The 16,007-nt window shown below is 45.1% G+C and overlaps 1 protein-coding gene across 5 annotated transcripts in view; it reads right to left on the reverse strand.

Annotated features, from left to right (window-relative positions):
• Positions 1-12,766, reverse strand: part of LOC135250674 (zinc finger protein DPF3-like) — a 49,646-nt gene extending 36,880 nt beyond the window's left edge. For all 5 annotated transcript variants that reach the window (XR_010328984.1, XR_010328983.1, XM_064327241.1 and 2 more), the window contains exon 1: positions 12,654-12,766. Coding sequence is in view for 3 of the 5 variants with exons in the window: in XM_064327241.1 (XP_064183311.1) it covers positions 12,654-12,685 (32 nt within the window). In the remaining 2 variants the exon portion in view is untranslated. The remainder of the gene's footprint in view (positions 1-12,653) is intronic.
• Positions 12,767-16,007: the final 3,241 nt, after the last annotated feature.

The raw sequence follows: 16,007 nt of genomic DNA on the forward strand, positions 1-16,007 counted from the left end.
GTTTGTGGAGCTAATCAATTGCGCCACATGTTTTCAATTATAATCCCCACCCCCCCAGAGCAGCAGGCGGCCATTTTGAACAAACGCTGCCCTATGTTCTGCTATAACCACAGGTCTCAGGGTCTCTGTGTCTGAACCCACATTCCTCCCCCCACCAACAACAGGCAATGGTGTCAGGGGGCTAAGGGTGATTCTGGCAAACAGAGACCTTTCTCTCTCTCTCTCTCGCACTCTCTCTCTGTCTCATCCCTCTGTCTATCTCTCATTCTCAGTCTCCATTTCTCCCCCCCCCCAACCTCCCTTGATTAGATCTGCACTCCCTCGCCCCACAGATACACAGAAATGTTTGGAATGTGGTGTCGGACAAAGGGAAAATCACTGGCAGGCCGGGGGCACAATGGGACCCAGTGTTCTGTGTTCTGCACCTTGAGAGAGACTCATTGTTACCTGAGTGAGCAAGTGCTGGCCCAGGTACACCATGCAGAGAGGGGAGAGGGCAGAAAGACAGTGAGAGAGAGAGAGAGAGAGAGAGCGAGAGAGAGCCAGAGAAAGAGAGAGAGACAGAAAGACAGATAGACAGGCTCAGGTACACTATGCAGATAAAGTGAGAGAGCGTGAGAGGTGTGAGAGATGAGTGGGGGAGGTGGGAAGACTGTAAGTGTGATCTCTAAGGGCAAACACAGACCCAGGACTATAAGGCAGACAAACAGCATGACAGCGAGAGACAGAGAGAGAGAGAGAGAGAGAGAGAGAGAGAGAGAGAAAGAGTGCAAGAGGCAAAGAGGAGAGGGTATAAAACGTGTGATCTCTAAGGGCAAACACAGGCCCGGGCACACCATGCAGAGAGAGAGAGAAAAAACTGCCAAAGACCACAGAACTGAGAGGTCTGAGCAGAGTAACAAAGATGTTTTTTAATGTCTGGAGTCGGTGGTTAAACCACGTTATGGTTTCCAGCAATAGACAGTAAAATGTTTTCACAAACCCCTGACAGACTGCAAACCCTTATAACAAGTGCCCTGGTAAAACTGAAAAAAAGAAAACATAAAAAAAACATCTTGCATCTCTGGCGAAAAAATGTAAATACATGTGAAATTCCAAGACAAAACAATAAACCTATCCAGGATTACATACCAGCAATATAAATTGTCACAGAAGCTTCAATTACTGATAGAAACTCTCTTCAAAAAGCCAAGAGCAGGTGCATTTTTAGCAGCTTTGTCTTGCTCAGAATGTTTACTGCTATCTTCCCCAAAACAACAATCAATTGTGAGAATGATTAACTGCAGTTTCATACTAAAAGTCTTCTAAAAGCCACAGTTGACCATTTGAAGTGAATCAACACGTGATCTCCATCGAATGCCATTTTGTAGCACATTACTGTAATGAACTTTTAAGTGCCTTGCAAAGAGGCTTTTATCAGCACAAGGACATCAAATATGAAGAGGCTGCTTATGCGTGGAGTGCGGGCGTTTGAAGCCGCTTCAGACGCCCCTGCGGAGCGCGTCACACTTGGCAAGAAGACTCGGCTCGAAGCTGTCCCAGCGTTCCTCACACACGCGAGCCGTGAAGACTAAGCAGAGCCGACGACGGCTCCCCGGACGGCTCTGTCTGTCAGACTGCCCCGCCGGTATAATGAGATAAGCGGGCTTCTAGCCGCGTCAGGTAGCTTAGTCTCCCGTGGGACGCGTTGCCACGGCTTCAGCGCGCGTTGCGCTCGGCAACGGGCTCCGCACGCCGCGCGCCGCGTGGGGAATCTCCCCGGCTGGCCCGCGGGCGAAACCGCGGTGACGGTGGCGGAACATACGGGAGACGACCGGAACGACGGTACCCTAGCTCTGCGTCTGCGCGCGGGTTCCCACTGGACAGGGAGCCCTGCTGTCTCTAGGGCTCTGCACTGGGACTGCAGTGGGACTGCAGTGTGGCTGCTGTGTGCCTTATTGACTACGTCTTTCTTTTGCAAATATTTCACCCGAAGAGAAAGGAAAGAAGTCCCTCTTCATGAAAAACAAGCCAAATGCAAACTTTTTAATGTACAGACAGCATTTCCACGAGGCAGCACCGGAGCTATTCTCAATCACATCACACCTGCAAGAAAGAAGCAATGAGCCCAAAGAAGATAGCACCGCCATGATAGATTCCACACGCCACCCAAATCAAATAGCAAATGCAGCCAACTAGCAGAGCAAATTTGTTTCCATTGATTACTATGGAAGTACACAATGGTCTGGTATAAGTATTGAATAAAAATTCTACTTCATGACTATGCTTAGTTACTTTTTACAGTGTTTTACTTGATACAGTAAGTTACCAGCCCACAGAAGCTTAATATAATATGGATCACACATCAGCTGAGGAACGTTGTTTATTATTCAAAGCATGATAAATTAACTCTGAATTTTAATAATCAAACAACCTCTAGCAGTTAACCGATAAGAACTGGCCCAACTTGCCGATAAACACACTTGAGCCAAAAGCACACTAAAAACAAGAATGAAGTGGTGGGTGGGCAGCAAATAGAATCTCACAAGGTGGTGGGGACAGGCCTAAGTCTCTCACAGGTCAAGCAGCTGACCCTGGCCCTCAACTAAGCAAACAGAAACAACAAAAAGGAAAGCTCTGCATTCTGGGAAATGCTCTCCCAACCAACAGCTTCCAGCAGGACAATGAACCTGAATTTGTTGCCTCTCAAGAGCAAAATTATGAGAGGGTGACTTGCAAAAGCCAATGCTACTCTGACCCACGGTAGCTAACTGGTTTGGGACAGGGTGAGTTCAGATAGTAATCTAATCAGCTTCAGTTAGACATTAACAGAGCTTTATCACTGGCATGGTGGTTCACTACAGAAAACCCCACACATGTGGCACCGCGCCTCAAACCACTAGCTTGTAGCAGTACTAGAAGGCCACGACACCTGCTCTGTTTCCTTCATTGATAAAACATTATTTAATAATATAAATAATCGTTGGGCTTCAATTGCAGTCCAAGTTCATATTCCAACAACCTACACAAGCCATGCTGCAAAACTTAGCAGCTTGGGGTGGTTAAGTTGCCTATTAGCACACAAGTAGCCTTAAAGCCCTCCGTTGCCCAGAGACAGAGGTGCGGTCCAGTGACCGTGAAAAGCCCAGAAAACCAACTCTTCCAAGGAAGCAGGCTACAGCTGGAGGAATTTTTCCACATAAACAACCGTGACGTGAAAAAGCGCTGGACGTGTCCAAAAGAGCTTCTCAGGCGACCGCGCATGGAGACCGACCCCGGCCATTCCTCTCCGTATCCTCGGGCCGGAGTTTATACAGAAAGAAGGCCGTGTCGACGGACGGAGACGGTCGAGCGTGAGCTGCTCCATGTTTACACTCCCAATAAAGGGGAATTCAAAACAGCGAGGCAGCGAAAGGCACTTATCAGCGAAGCGGAGGCGCTATCTCTCCAAATGCAGAGCCGGTCAGGTCAGAGTACCGAGCGCACAGTGCACACTTCAAAAAAAGGCACTATTTAGGTTGCATCTTTACGCCGTATCTGTGACTTCGGTGGGCAACACCTGGTTAAAAGTTGCCTGTGTGACGCCACGTAAATTCCTAAGCGCTTTTTAGCTCTAAAACAGAAACTACGCTTCCAGTCCCATCATTAGCGCTGGAGCCTAGCTCCTGTAAACAGACCGGGTCCTCCACCCAACTGGGATTTAATGCGCTTCGCTGTACTGAAAACGCTGTCATTGAGTTTGCAGCAACATGGCCGCTGCGTGCCAAGGTCAGAGCAGTGTTACGGGATCCGCGCTCATCAGCTTGCACAACACTTCTCAGCGCACTCTCCGTGACCTTACCCTTCTGCGCCACCCCATCACCCACCTTCCCGCATCCAAAATTCCTTTCTTCCTGAATAAATCACGCTTTTCCCCTAGATCTTTCCCTCCCTCCCATCATACTATACTGTTTTTCCTCTCTTTCTACCTGGGTCTCTTTCACTCTATCTCCCGCTCTTTACATCCCTCTCCTTTTTCCATTTCCCTGTCTCCCCTCTCTCACTCTGTTTTACTCTCTCCTTGAGCCTCTCTCGACCACTCCCTGTTCCGTTCCCTGTGTCCCCCTCCCTCTCTACCTCTGTGTCTCTGGGGAATGGTACACACAGTGCCCATGCTACCTTCCCCCCGTGTGCCTGCTGAGTTTCACAGACAGCCTGGCTCTCCACACAGTCAATCTCTCAGGCAATGGGATCGTATCCATCACTGATGGTACTTCTAATTTGCATATGCACGTATAGTGTATGTTCATTATACATGCAAATTGTCTGAGTATAGTGCATGCAAATATTTCAGCTTAAGCTTTCATCAGCACAATGTTGTTTTATGTGAATAAAATACAAAGAGACACACACACACAGTTTCCTCAAAAAGGAATCCTCCAAATCAAATGCTCTTTCCTCGGTGTTATGAAACAAAAGCAAAAACAGCTGTGGCGAGACTGAAACCCTGACAGACTCCCCCAGAGTCCTCCTTCCTTCCTTCCTCAGCCGAGAGGGGTGCTCCTTATATGCCACCTCTCAGGGCCCCACCTTTCCAGAACTCAAGAACGGCCGAGAGTTTCGTTTGCCGTTAACGCCGCCTCTTCTCAGGCGACGGGTGCAGAAAGCTAGCGTGCACCGCCCGCAAAGCTGGTAAAATCATTTCAGGTTTTGGAGGAGTGCGCGGTCACCCGCGGAAGAACGGGGGGGGGGGGGTCGCCCTCGCGGCCCCTCATACGTTTCTGCGGAGTTGGAAGTGTGGGGGAGAGAGGGAAAAGAGCGGCCATCCATCACGGTCCGGCCCTTTTTTGTGCACCGGCATGAAAAAAAAAATCAAAGAGGGGTTGGGGGAGAGGGACACGGAGGGGAGGGGAGGGGGGAGGGAGAGAGAGAGAGAGAGGGAGAGCGAGGAAGGGACTGGGAAGAGGAGCTTTCTCCCCTCTCAGCACATTCAGGACAAGCAGGGAACCGCACAAACTCATTACACGCCCATTAATCCAATTGACAATTAATTATTTAGGGCCGGTACTGCAGGCAGGAGATGAGGTAAGCTGGGCCCTTGAAACAGGCACCGCCCTCCTTCTGTGCATTCGGCATATCGATAAGGGGAAATATTAAATGGCGGTTAGAATTCGTAACTGGCCACTGAAAGGCATGGCTTACCATTCTGCACCCTTCTGCTTGAGTTTAAACTTCTAAGACAATTTAATCAAGAATTTAAAAATGGAACACGCATAAATACATTAATAGAAAGGACAAAAAACGAATCGCTATCATAAGTCAGAAACACCAACTCTCAAGCCGCATCTCAAAAAATAGTGACTAGGTCTGACTGTTGGTTGCCTGTGTGATAGCCAGCAGATATCCGATCTTTTACTTGACCCACTCTTCATTATGTTAATCCAATAACAGACAGCTTCTGAACAGCATAGTTAATGCTTACCCAAAAACAAAAAAAAAACAGCTAACCTTGAACCACAAGAACTTTAGATGCCACAATTGCAATGCAACCAGTAATATTAAACGATCTTATCCTACTAAATCAGTATGGTAGAGATATAATACAGACCATGAACGGCAGAAGGAAAAGCACCTTAGCAAAGGTAACTGCTATTTCAATAGACTGCTTCAGAAACTCGGGTCTTGCAAGGCATGATGGGACTGCAGCATGTCAATAAAATCCTGTCCCATTAATCTCCCCTCCATTAAGAAATGGCAACAGTATTGATTTGCTTTTTTCCAATTTTTCAAATGGAATTTGAATAGGAAGGCAAGTGAGGGTTTTCACAGAGATGGGGGGGACGTGTTTGTTTCGTTCTACTTCTGTTTCTTTTTTCCTCTGCTACGACTGTGGACAACACTGCCCCTGTCCAAAATAACAGAAGGATGACTGGCATGAAGGTACTGTATCTCTCAACAGCTCCACTCTTCATCGTGACATTCCAGAAAGGCCCGGCTGTGCGTTACTGTTTACATATCATTTCAACGAGCGTTTGACAAGTCAGCTGCTATTCTCCTGTGACTGACAGGATTTCAAGAAGGCACCTGACAGACAGACTGCTCGTCAGTGCTCTTTAGCGCTTTTATCGCCCGTCATACAAGTGAATTATATCCTTCCTCACATGACACAGGGTTACAGAAGCGCCAATATACTTGCCCTACAATAGACTGAGAAGGAAAATATGTACTTTGCCTGAAAGTCTTCCTCCTTCGGGCTCGCAGTCTTATCCTCGGGAATCACCGGCCGTTTTAAACCGAATGCGCTTTCCACAATGTCTGTCACTCTGTCAATGAGCCTTGACAGCACACGGTAATCAGATTACTGCATCCCTTATGATATCAAGAGCCCTGCGTGAGACGCCCCGCAGAAAGGCATAAAGGGGTATAAAGACGACCAGGCAAGGGGTCAGCCCTAACATGTGTGAACCATGAATCCAGACCCTGGGGGGGGGGGGGGGGGTGACGGGTGTATCAGCAGAAAGGAGTTCAGTCTTTTGTGTGCAGGTCTTTTCTCTAGGACCCTTCAGACCCCCACACACTTCCCTCGTAGACTAACAAATGAGCTAAACAGAGGGAGGAGGTGTAGGCTATGTGCATTTGGTGGTGCTTTCGGTATTTTTAAAAATCTTTTTTTTCATTTTTCACACGTCGCTGCGCTAATATTTGCATCATTAAAAAGAGTCATTGTTGTTTTGTTGCTTTAATTTATTTACTGTTATCACTGTGTTATGCACTCTGCATCTGCATCCCTGCTATGGTAATAGTGTTCATTGGGAAGCAGGCTACTGGCAATAAAGAATCATTTAAATTTTAATTGAATGTAACTTAATTGTGTGTGTGTGAGAGAGAGAGAGAGAGAAGTGCAAGAGGGAGAGAGACCAGTACAGAAGAGAGCAAATGTGTATTTCTCTAGACTTTCCTCTGCTGGTGGTGCTGTGCAGAGATCCACACGTCTGTCCAGGTGTCAGTGCATGAAAGTGAAGGTGGGTGGGGGGTGGAGGGTGTCTCTGGTCTCTCTCACTGCCTCTAGCTGCATCACAGGAAGCCAATGTGTTGGCATGGCAACATGCTGGCTTGTGAGGCTACTGACCCCATCCTGACAGCACCCTCTCACTGCCAAAAGCCCAACAGTGCCTCATAGTCTGAGCTCCATATAAGACAGTAGCCTGAGAAAATGCATCACAAGCATGGCTCAGCAGCCACAGGTCACTCCAGCAGGTGGCAAACAATGTAGATCACAGTCACATAACTGAAAGCTTTACGGAAAAAACCCCATCAAACCCCCTTCCACAGGAAGAGACATGTCTCTGCTGCTCTCATCTGAACAAGGGAAACAGGGACTGCAGGCTCCTCAGCTGGGAAACATTGTTCCACTGTGAGCTCATCTCTGCAAATAACACACTAACCCTGAATGAATGCAAGCATGCATACAGTACATGCACACACACCTGCCTGAACATGCACATACAACACACACAAACAAATAAACTTGTGTCAATGAACAAACACATACAGATAAAAGACACATGCCTGTGTGCGTGTTCATACACACACAAGAGCACTTCTGCACAAACATGTACACAAAGACAAATACACACTTGCACTATCAATCCATCCATTCATTCCATTTTCTAAGCCTCATAGTCAGGGTCGTGACACATGCTTTACTGAAAAAACATAAACATACAAATAAAAACATATGCCAGTGCATGAACACGGCTACACACACACGCACACGAGGAAGCGCATCACGTATGTGCACGCTTGCACACACACACACACACACACACACACGACACCTGAGAGACACTGCACTCGACAGGAGAGAGCCGGCACAAACCGACGGACTGCACCTCTCACCTTCATCTTAATGCCTCTGATGCAAAAACCATCAAAGTGGTCCACACGAGCAGGCAACATCCAATTAGTGTCAAGTGTGACTAATTAGGATCTAAGAAATGCATGAAATTAAGTCTGAAACGAAAGACTGTGGCTAATTATAGCCGATTGATATAGTTCATTAGTCAAAGCTTTTCATGGGGGCACTTTCTCCTCCCGCGCACTCCAGCGTCTCTGATGAAAGAGCACCCTGAGACTCCCCGTAATGAACAGGGAGGTCTCGTTCAATCCTGAAAGATGGGCCCACGCTTAAGGTGGAATCAGTGACAGAACGCGAGATCAGCCCTCCCACTCACGGAAACCACAGCCAGACAGACGGTGGACAGTCATGTGACTAAAAGTGGGAAATTAACACCAGCCTCCAGCCATCCAGCATCCATTATCTATACACGCTTATCCTGGTCAGAGTCAAAGGAGGTACTGGAGCCTATCCCAGCGTGTATAGGGCAAGAGGCAGGAATACACCCTGGATAGGTCGCCAATCTAGTGCAGGGCAGCCACCAGCCAAAAGCTAGTATATTTTTTCAGTGGCTAGGAAGTTTGTCTACTCTTCCAGCCACTTTGGCAGGTAACCATAATTTGGTGATCATGTTATATTCTAAATATGCAGTTGTCTCGTAAAATAGTAAATTTAGGGATTTTGGGATGCACCATCCACTGTGGCCAGTGAACAAAAAAATCAGTTTCCTGCCCTGCATGCTCTCAATGGAAGCATAGCATTGCTTGAGCACGGTCGCACGAGTGCCCAGGATACCAATGGCTCCCTGGTTCTAGTGACACGTACGCAGCGAGGAGCACGTGACTAGGAAATAATAATAACGGCACCAGCAGCGGCGCGGGGGCGGATCTGGATGCGCGCCGCGGCTGTGGGCGGAAGGATTCTCAGTAAGCCCCTCGGTGGCGCTGGGGCGGCTCTGCCTCGCGTCGGGAGCAGATGGGGCTCCCGCTCGCGCCCAGCGCCTCCGCTCCGCCGCCGCGTCTCCCGACAGATGGAGCCCAGGATCCCGGGATTCGGCTAATCTGCATCTCTCCCCCGCTTAAAGGCCCAGCGGTCCCGCTCCGCTCCCGTCCCAAACGGTACGAAAGCGCCGCGACGCCGCCCGTCTCCCTCCTGCCCTCCGCCCGCCCCCCCACCACGTGGGGGGCATGGTCACCAGAAACAAGGCCGATGGCCACCTCTTACCAACCTTGTGATCGTGTAGGTGCTAAGAGAATGCGTGCAGTCATCCCACCATGCACATCAGGCTGGGCGAGCTACACTCATCTGACTCATCAGAAAACACGCGTCTTAACGACACCTGCAGAAACCACTTCCCCTGCAGTACCGAACTTACGCCATCCGGCTCTTTGCGAGCCAAAATGGACGCTGCGGTGGTTTGCTCTGCAAGGCTCTTTGTCCAGGTCGCGTCAGACGGTGAGCGAGAGCGAGAGCCAGGCGCGCTGCCTTCACCAGGAACAGCAACAGCGCCATCTCGTCACGTAGGCCCCCCCCTCCACAGGAGGTCCCTGTTCCAGGAAGCGCCTTATGTAGGAGAGCCCCCCGTCTGGGGCTGGAAAACAGCTTGGGCGAAAATCGGGAAAACAGGAGATTGAATTCTCTGCCGCAAGAGCTGCCTTCCAACACCGGCTGGGCTTTTAAAACCCTTTTGGTGGAGGCTTTTTTTGCCAGATGGAAGATACTCAGCAGAGGCTCCTATAGATGCCAGATCTCATTCTCTAGGGCAAAGAGCCCTGACAGTGTGCTCTGATAAGGAGCATGAAACTCTCTTTCTTTCTCTTCCTCTCTCTCTCTCTTTCTCTCTCTCTCTCCCTCCTTCGCTCGCTCTGGTTCAGCATGAGGTTCTGGAATTCTGTAGCAGTAAAAAGAAAAACTCTCTTTTGTCATGGCCCTGAGAAAAGCCCTATCAGTCTGGTGGTAGTGGACACAGCTATGGAATGCTTGCCAACACACACAGTTCCCACAATGGAAACGCTTCTTCACCAAAGATGGCGTGAGCTAACACCATAAATTCCACAGGCTTGGATGGTGACAGGAACTTGGAGTGAGAAAATAAATATCAAACTCATCTGCCGATCTTTGCTCACTGAAATGAGGTTAGCTAAACAATTAACAGCACATGACATGCCATTTCACCAGTATAGTGGACACCACTGCACAATAACAAAAAACACCGTCAAAGCAACTGTAAAAGTAACTGTATTCTAACAAAATCAATCATCATTGTAGAATTTATTTCTTTATTCTTTCAAATGGACCCCAGAGTGAAATCCCTGGAAAGAGCACACAGGCCTTGATGGAAAAACCAGCATTGGTGTGCCATTTGAAGCACAGAACCCTGTGCACACACACAGGCTGGGGGCTATCTTAGAACATTCTCACACACCCTAATCGGCAGACACACACCGCAGGATCGTCTCTGATCTCAATCTATAATCCACAGACTGTCTCTTCCTGGTATTTGCCTTCCTGCAGCATGAACAAAAGCAACTTTCTTCATGAAATAGGTTAAGAGCAGGGCTCTGTTCTCAATTATAATCCTTGCTTCTTTACAGTATACAACATTAGCTGTACTACACCCATGTGTATTTTTAAAACACATCTCTTCATCCTGTCTCAACAACAGAAATAACATTCTGGAAAAATACAGGAACCAGTACATGAATGGAAACAGAACTAGGGTTTCTTTATTTTATTTTTAAAAGGGGGGCATGTATTTATTTCATAAGATAATGTAAAGGTTTTCAACCATGGTTAGGTATTTCAAAGGATTATGGGGGGGCCTTGGGATCAAGGCAAATAATCACAGAAAATAACTGAAGAGTAGGGACAGACAGAATAAAGGGGTGCTGTAGTTTAATGGTTTGTAAAAAGGGCTACATTCCACAACAAGGTAGAAAATATTTGAGTTAGTTCACTTCTCTGATTAAAGTGTTCATATGTGAATCTGACAGTAAAAGAGATGTCGCTGTTTTTTCCTTTTTAGACGATCTTGTGACAACTTATTTTGCGACTTTACAGCTCTTTACAGATTTAACGTCTTGTTAGTCACATGCACAGCAACCGTCTATAATATCCTGTACGTCCTCACTTGGTTTTAAATATATGACGCCGACAATGAGCACACTAAAGCAGACTGTGCTAAAAATATAAGATCGAAAGAAAAGGAAGAGCTCGCACAGCGTCAAGCAGAACACTGAGAGTACAGGTCTTGGCGCAACAGCCTATTCTTTATGAGTCTCCCTGTTTGTTTTTCCCCCCATTTCAATTTAAATGAAGAGGTTGAAACAAGTGACAAATATTTTCAAGAAATAGGCCTACTCCATAAGTATTGATTTAGTCTGAAAAGATAATGGATGCATTTAGGTATTGTACAATCACGAGTCCCGGTTATTTGACAAACTGTAATGTAATAAATCCAACCACCTGTCTTTCTCTCTTGGTAATCGCTTCATTAATTCATCTTCTGTGTTGACACTACAGAATTATTTTGCATGGTAGCCTCTCGTCGCACAAAGTATGTCATGAAATAAATATTTGTTTAAACTGCTTAAAACTAAATAAATAAAATATAATGTTAGAATCTGATTAACTAACATCATAAATATATACGCTCAATATGCTACTGGCTACTCTATACGAAAAGGAATCGAAGGTACTCAGTTGCGGACGTTTTACCTTTATTCTCGTGAAGTTGTCCCATAACAATAAAAATCGAGTACTGGGATCAAAATTTCCAAATCTCCCGACTAGTTTCCTTCTAATGGGCAACCGCCTTTGTTACTGACACCAATAAACCGTCATTTTAATGTCACGTTTTTCCTAATGAATGCAACGAACACCAAACTCATTCGACAGTAGCAAATTCTTTTACGTTCACTTCACGCATTAAACTGTCTACTAGCCTTATAATTACACAGGCTTGCCTACGAATCGCGCTACCGTTTTTTTCACGAAATGCTGACAGTAAGCAAGCCACTGTTAATCGCTGTGCAGACAGCAACCTAAACAACACTTTTCTTGTTTGACTGCATGAGTTGCATTTAATATAGCTAGCTTGCCAACTTTAACCAAACGTTCCTGAGATTAATTTATTAGAAAAATGTTAGGCTATGAAGAACTGCAATAGAGGCGAATTCGACGAAGGAGCTGGAGCTTGCAATAACGTTAAAGATTAATTAAAATGTAGCCTACGTAGTGCGAGTTACTCTCTGTTACAATATAGAATTAGAAATGAAACAATGCATTCATGCGGCTAGCGTTAGATAAAAGCAATCGGTACCGACAACAAGAAACAGCTCCTAGTGCGAGGACACATTATTGCATTTGAAAAAATATTTCAATATGGGACCGTCCTGAACACTGCGCACTGTGTGGAATATACTTTTAATTTATTTCCAAGTCCCGTAATATTCAAACATGGTTTCCACTATTACTGCAGTGTAATCGAGAATAAATTCATGCAAAGAACACAAACATGGTTTCTTCTGAACCCAGTGCATAAATCGCACTGTACATGTATTGCATTTAAAAATAAAAACTATCTGTGCATTAGATAGCCAGCTAGCTAGACAGCTAGCTACCTATTTGTCCAGATGCATGTGGAAGAACATTATGCATGAAAGAATATCCAAAAAGATAAAACAACTGTAATCGTCTGTTATACTCGTTTCACATGGGCCCTCTCCGAAGACTGATCACAAGCACAAACACAAAACTCCATATATTAAAAGTGTACTCAATTTTGTAAATTACTTACGCTTTGAGTGGATTCTGAATGACAGCCGCCATTTTGCCACACTGTAACCCAATATAGAGCAACTCCAAGTACTGAGGGGACCCTACTAAAAAAACAGCCAATCAAGTCTGAGGTGCCCGGCTTACTGGCCAATATAATTCCGGTATTAAGAAACGAGGCGTGGCTTGTTTAGTAAACTGTCAAAACCATTTTAAATGCTATCTCCTTTGTACAGTACAGGGTGGCTGCTGTGTGCCCACAGTTCTTAAAGAAGTAGTTAACTGTTTTGCTTCGTTTTGGGTTATTATTATCCACAAGTAGCCTATGTAAACCCGACATTTATAAGATAACAGGTACCGCACGACCAGTGTACTTCGGAACAGTCGGGGACGGGTCTCTGTTGGCCCATGCGTTGTCTGAAGAAGTTCAGTTCTTTTCATAGCTAATAATGTCACCAGTAGTAATTCCATTGTCTTCAAGTATATCATGGTCTTTTTTCGTAGCCTAGCCTAGGCTACATTAACAATGCCAGTTTCCAATTCATCATGTTACAATAAACTGAAAGAACAAAACAGAGATAATTTGGTTTGTGATGGTGATGTTATTTGTTTGTTTGTTTGTTTGTTTAGCTTATTTCCTGGGGAATCCATAAGCCAGGTATACACGGAGATCACTTTAGAAACATGTTCCCAGGGTCTTTCCTGTACTCCAGTGACAAGTGTATAAAGTGAAGTGTTAATTTATGTATACAGATTCCCTTGGAAACCCACCACAATCACACTGGAAAAATAAATGATTATATAAAATATATTTATTCATAAAATATTATTATTTATAAAAAATAAATATGACAATGCAGTTGAACTGACAGTTGTACAGACTAATTAAAGTACAGAGCAATCAAATGGATGTACATGAACCACAGAATGAATGGACTGTCTTATAGATAATGTAATGTGGTGACATTTTCTGGTCAATTCCTGGATTGAAACACAGTTTATGTATTACTTGCTATCAAAGGCCCTGTAACATTTTGAAATCAAATGGCACAGAAATGACAAGCTAGACTCTCTACTTAAAGGTGAATAGTTAAGACTTGCTTGAATTGGTGATATTGAACTACACTGTTGCTAAGCCCAGCCACATATTGCTGGTGAGCAGGCTACTTTCAAGAATGAATGACTAAAATGTTGTGCAATTTTTCAAACTGATTGCTTAGTTTTATTCAACCACGCATCAGTAGTATTGCTGACCTTTTGAAAACTTGCAACATTCAGTGAAGAACTTGGCATATGCCCCAGGAGTCTTTTGAACTGATACAAAATATTTAATCATACCCAGTGTCTTGTATTTTACCTCCTTAAGGATTAATCTACTACTTAAATGAAGACAGAAAACTGATAGAATACAAGCTGTGATGCCATTTTCTCAGACTACCAGAGGTGCAACTTAGTCCGCAGGCCTGGGACAGATTCTATCTTTGCAATTATCACCCCCACAGATCTGACCTTGCACCTTGTCTGCATGGCATACACATACTGCGGTCAAATAAAACCTGCTAAGGCACCAAGTCAAATACCCGAGGAGCAGGGATACATGAAAAATGATGCAAATCAACTGCAAAACAGAACATTAAAGGCAGGCAGGTTTCCAACTGGTACTGTTAATGTGAAATACTGAATGATCACAAATAGGTAGTACCTGCATTAAAGTTGGTATGTGAGGTGAGGACTGAGACAAAAAAAATCAATAAAAATGTAACGTCTACCCTGAATGTTTTATGAGCTGGTCTCTGTATGCCTCTGCAATGGGATGACACTTCCTGTATGGTTTGCAGCATGTGTGTGCACCAACTTCAACGGCTAAATTTAGTTTGTGGTTTCTCTCTGTGAGCACCCCAGGAGGTGTGTTTCTTAAAATAAAAGTTATACAGAAGATTCACTAGATAAATACCCACAAAGTAATCTGCAGTGCTTGTAATTGTAGCTGACAGATCAACCTGAGCCAGGGATGTTTAATTCAAGACTGATCACACAGCTCCCCCTAGGTGCTTGTTTTTTCCCCCAACTTTATTTAATCCACTCAATGGGGGAAATACCGCCTCTTGGTGATTGCAGGCAATGCAGTATTCCTGAAAGAATTAAAATGTTGCCATGCGAGTTTCCTCTAAAAACATATACATTTGGCAGCTCATTGGTCAGGGCCCCAGCTCCTATTCCAGAACACTCTTTAGTCATGCCAGGAATGACGAAGGAGCTTCACTTGATTTATCAGTATATTATAAGCACCCATTGTGTCTGGCACAGTGGTTTCCATCCATTCACCAACACATGCATGTACGTGTGACAAATCTTTGCTTCACCCACTCCCCTTATTGCACAATAATAAAAAGCTTTTGTTATTGTTACTGGTAACGAAGGGCTTGAAGTTTGCTTACTGCAGTTTTGCACAGGGCCTCTCATTCTGTAAACATTTTTCCTACCACTTATCAACTCCATAATAAGGCAGACATTTTCATGACTTTTTTGTGGGATGTTGAACAGGCCAGTTGGCTTATGCATTGAAATCATGCCTGGTAATGTACGTGTGAGCACTGTCATGTAAAAATTCCTCAGTAAAAAGATACTCTATGTCAAGGCCAAGATTCAATCAAAGTTCAATGTGTTTTTCTCTCAGCTTTGGGCAACACATTTAAGCAGCTGTAACTTCAGGTCTTACATTTAATTAATTTCAGTGACTATCAAGTTGATATGGAAGCATTGAAAAATAACTCACTTAAATGTGTCACAAGTTAACATTTTCACAAAATAGTGAGTACAATCAAGGTATCAGCCTCCTTCTACCAAAGGAAGTAGAAACAAGGCAAGAGAAGCTCCATTGACAGTTTGAGTACTCAATCTGTCTGGACCTTGTGACCATTTTGGACTCCCACATACTGTATACTTTCCCTCTGACAATGCAGGGGTATTGACCATTTCTAGGACAATCCTTATCACCCTGACAAAACGTGGTTTATGTTGCAAGTAGGTATTTTGAAATGGTGAACCCAAAATTTCCCTTTTCGATTGCACAATATGGTATAGTAGATAAAGGCATTCAGCTGCTGGAATGTTCCGAGTCGTGAAAGAGTGTTTGTTCTCCTTACTGGTCGCGCAGACTGCTTCTGGTGAGTGTCGCCAAGGCGTCTGGCTGTGTCGGCCTGCCCTTAGCCCAACACCTCCACCTGCCAGCCCCATTCATCCGGTCCAACCCAGGCAAAAGCAGCCATTCAGATGAATCAGCCATTTCTATGTTGATTTGGTCGCCAACTCTTTACACGCTGTAGTGTAGCCTGTCTTTTCTTGACCTCATTTTAATATACCAGTGACTTGTTTG

This window comes from Anguilla rostrata, chromosome 1 (assembly GCF_018555375.3).
Source record: "Anguilla rostrata isolate EN2019 chromosome 1, ASM1855537v3, whole genome shotgun sequence".
Classification (NCBI taxonomy): domain Eukaryota; kingdom Metazoa; phylum Chordata; class Actinopteri; order Anguilliformes; family Anguillidae; genus Anguilla; species Anguilla rostrata.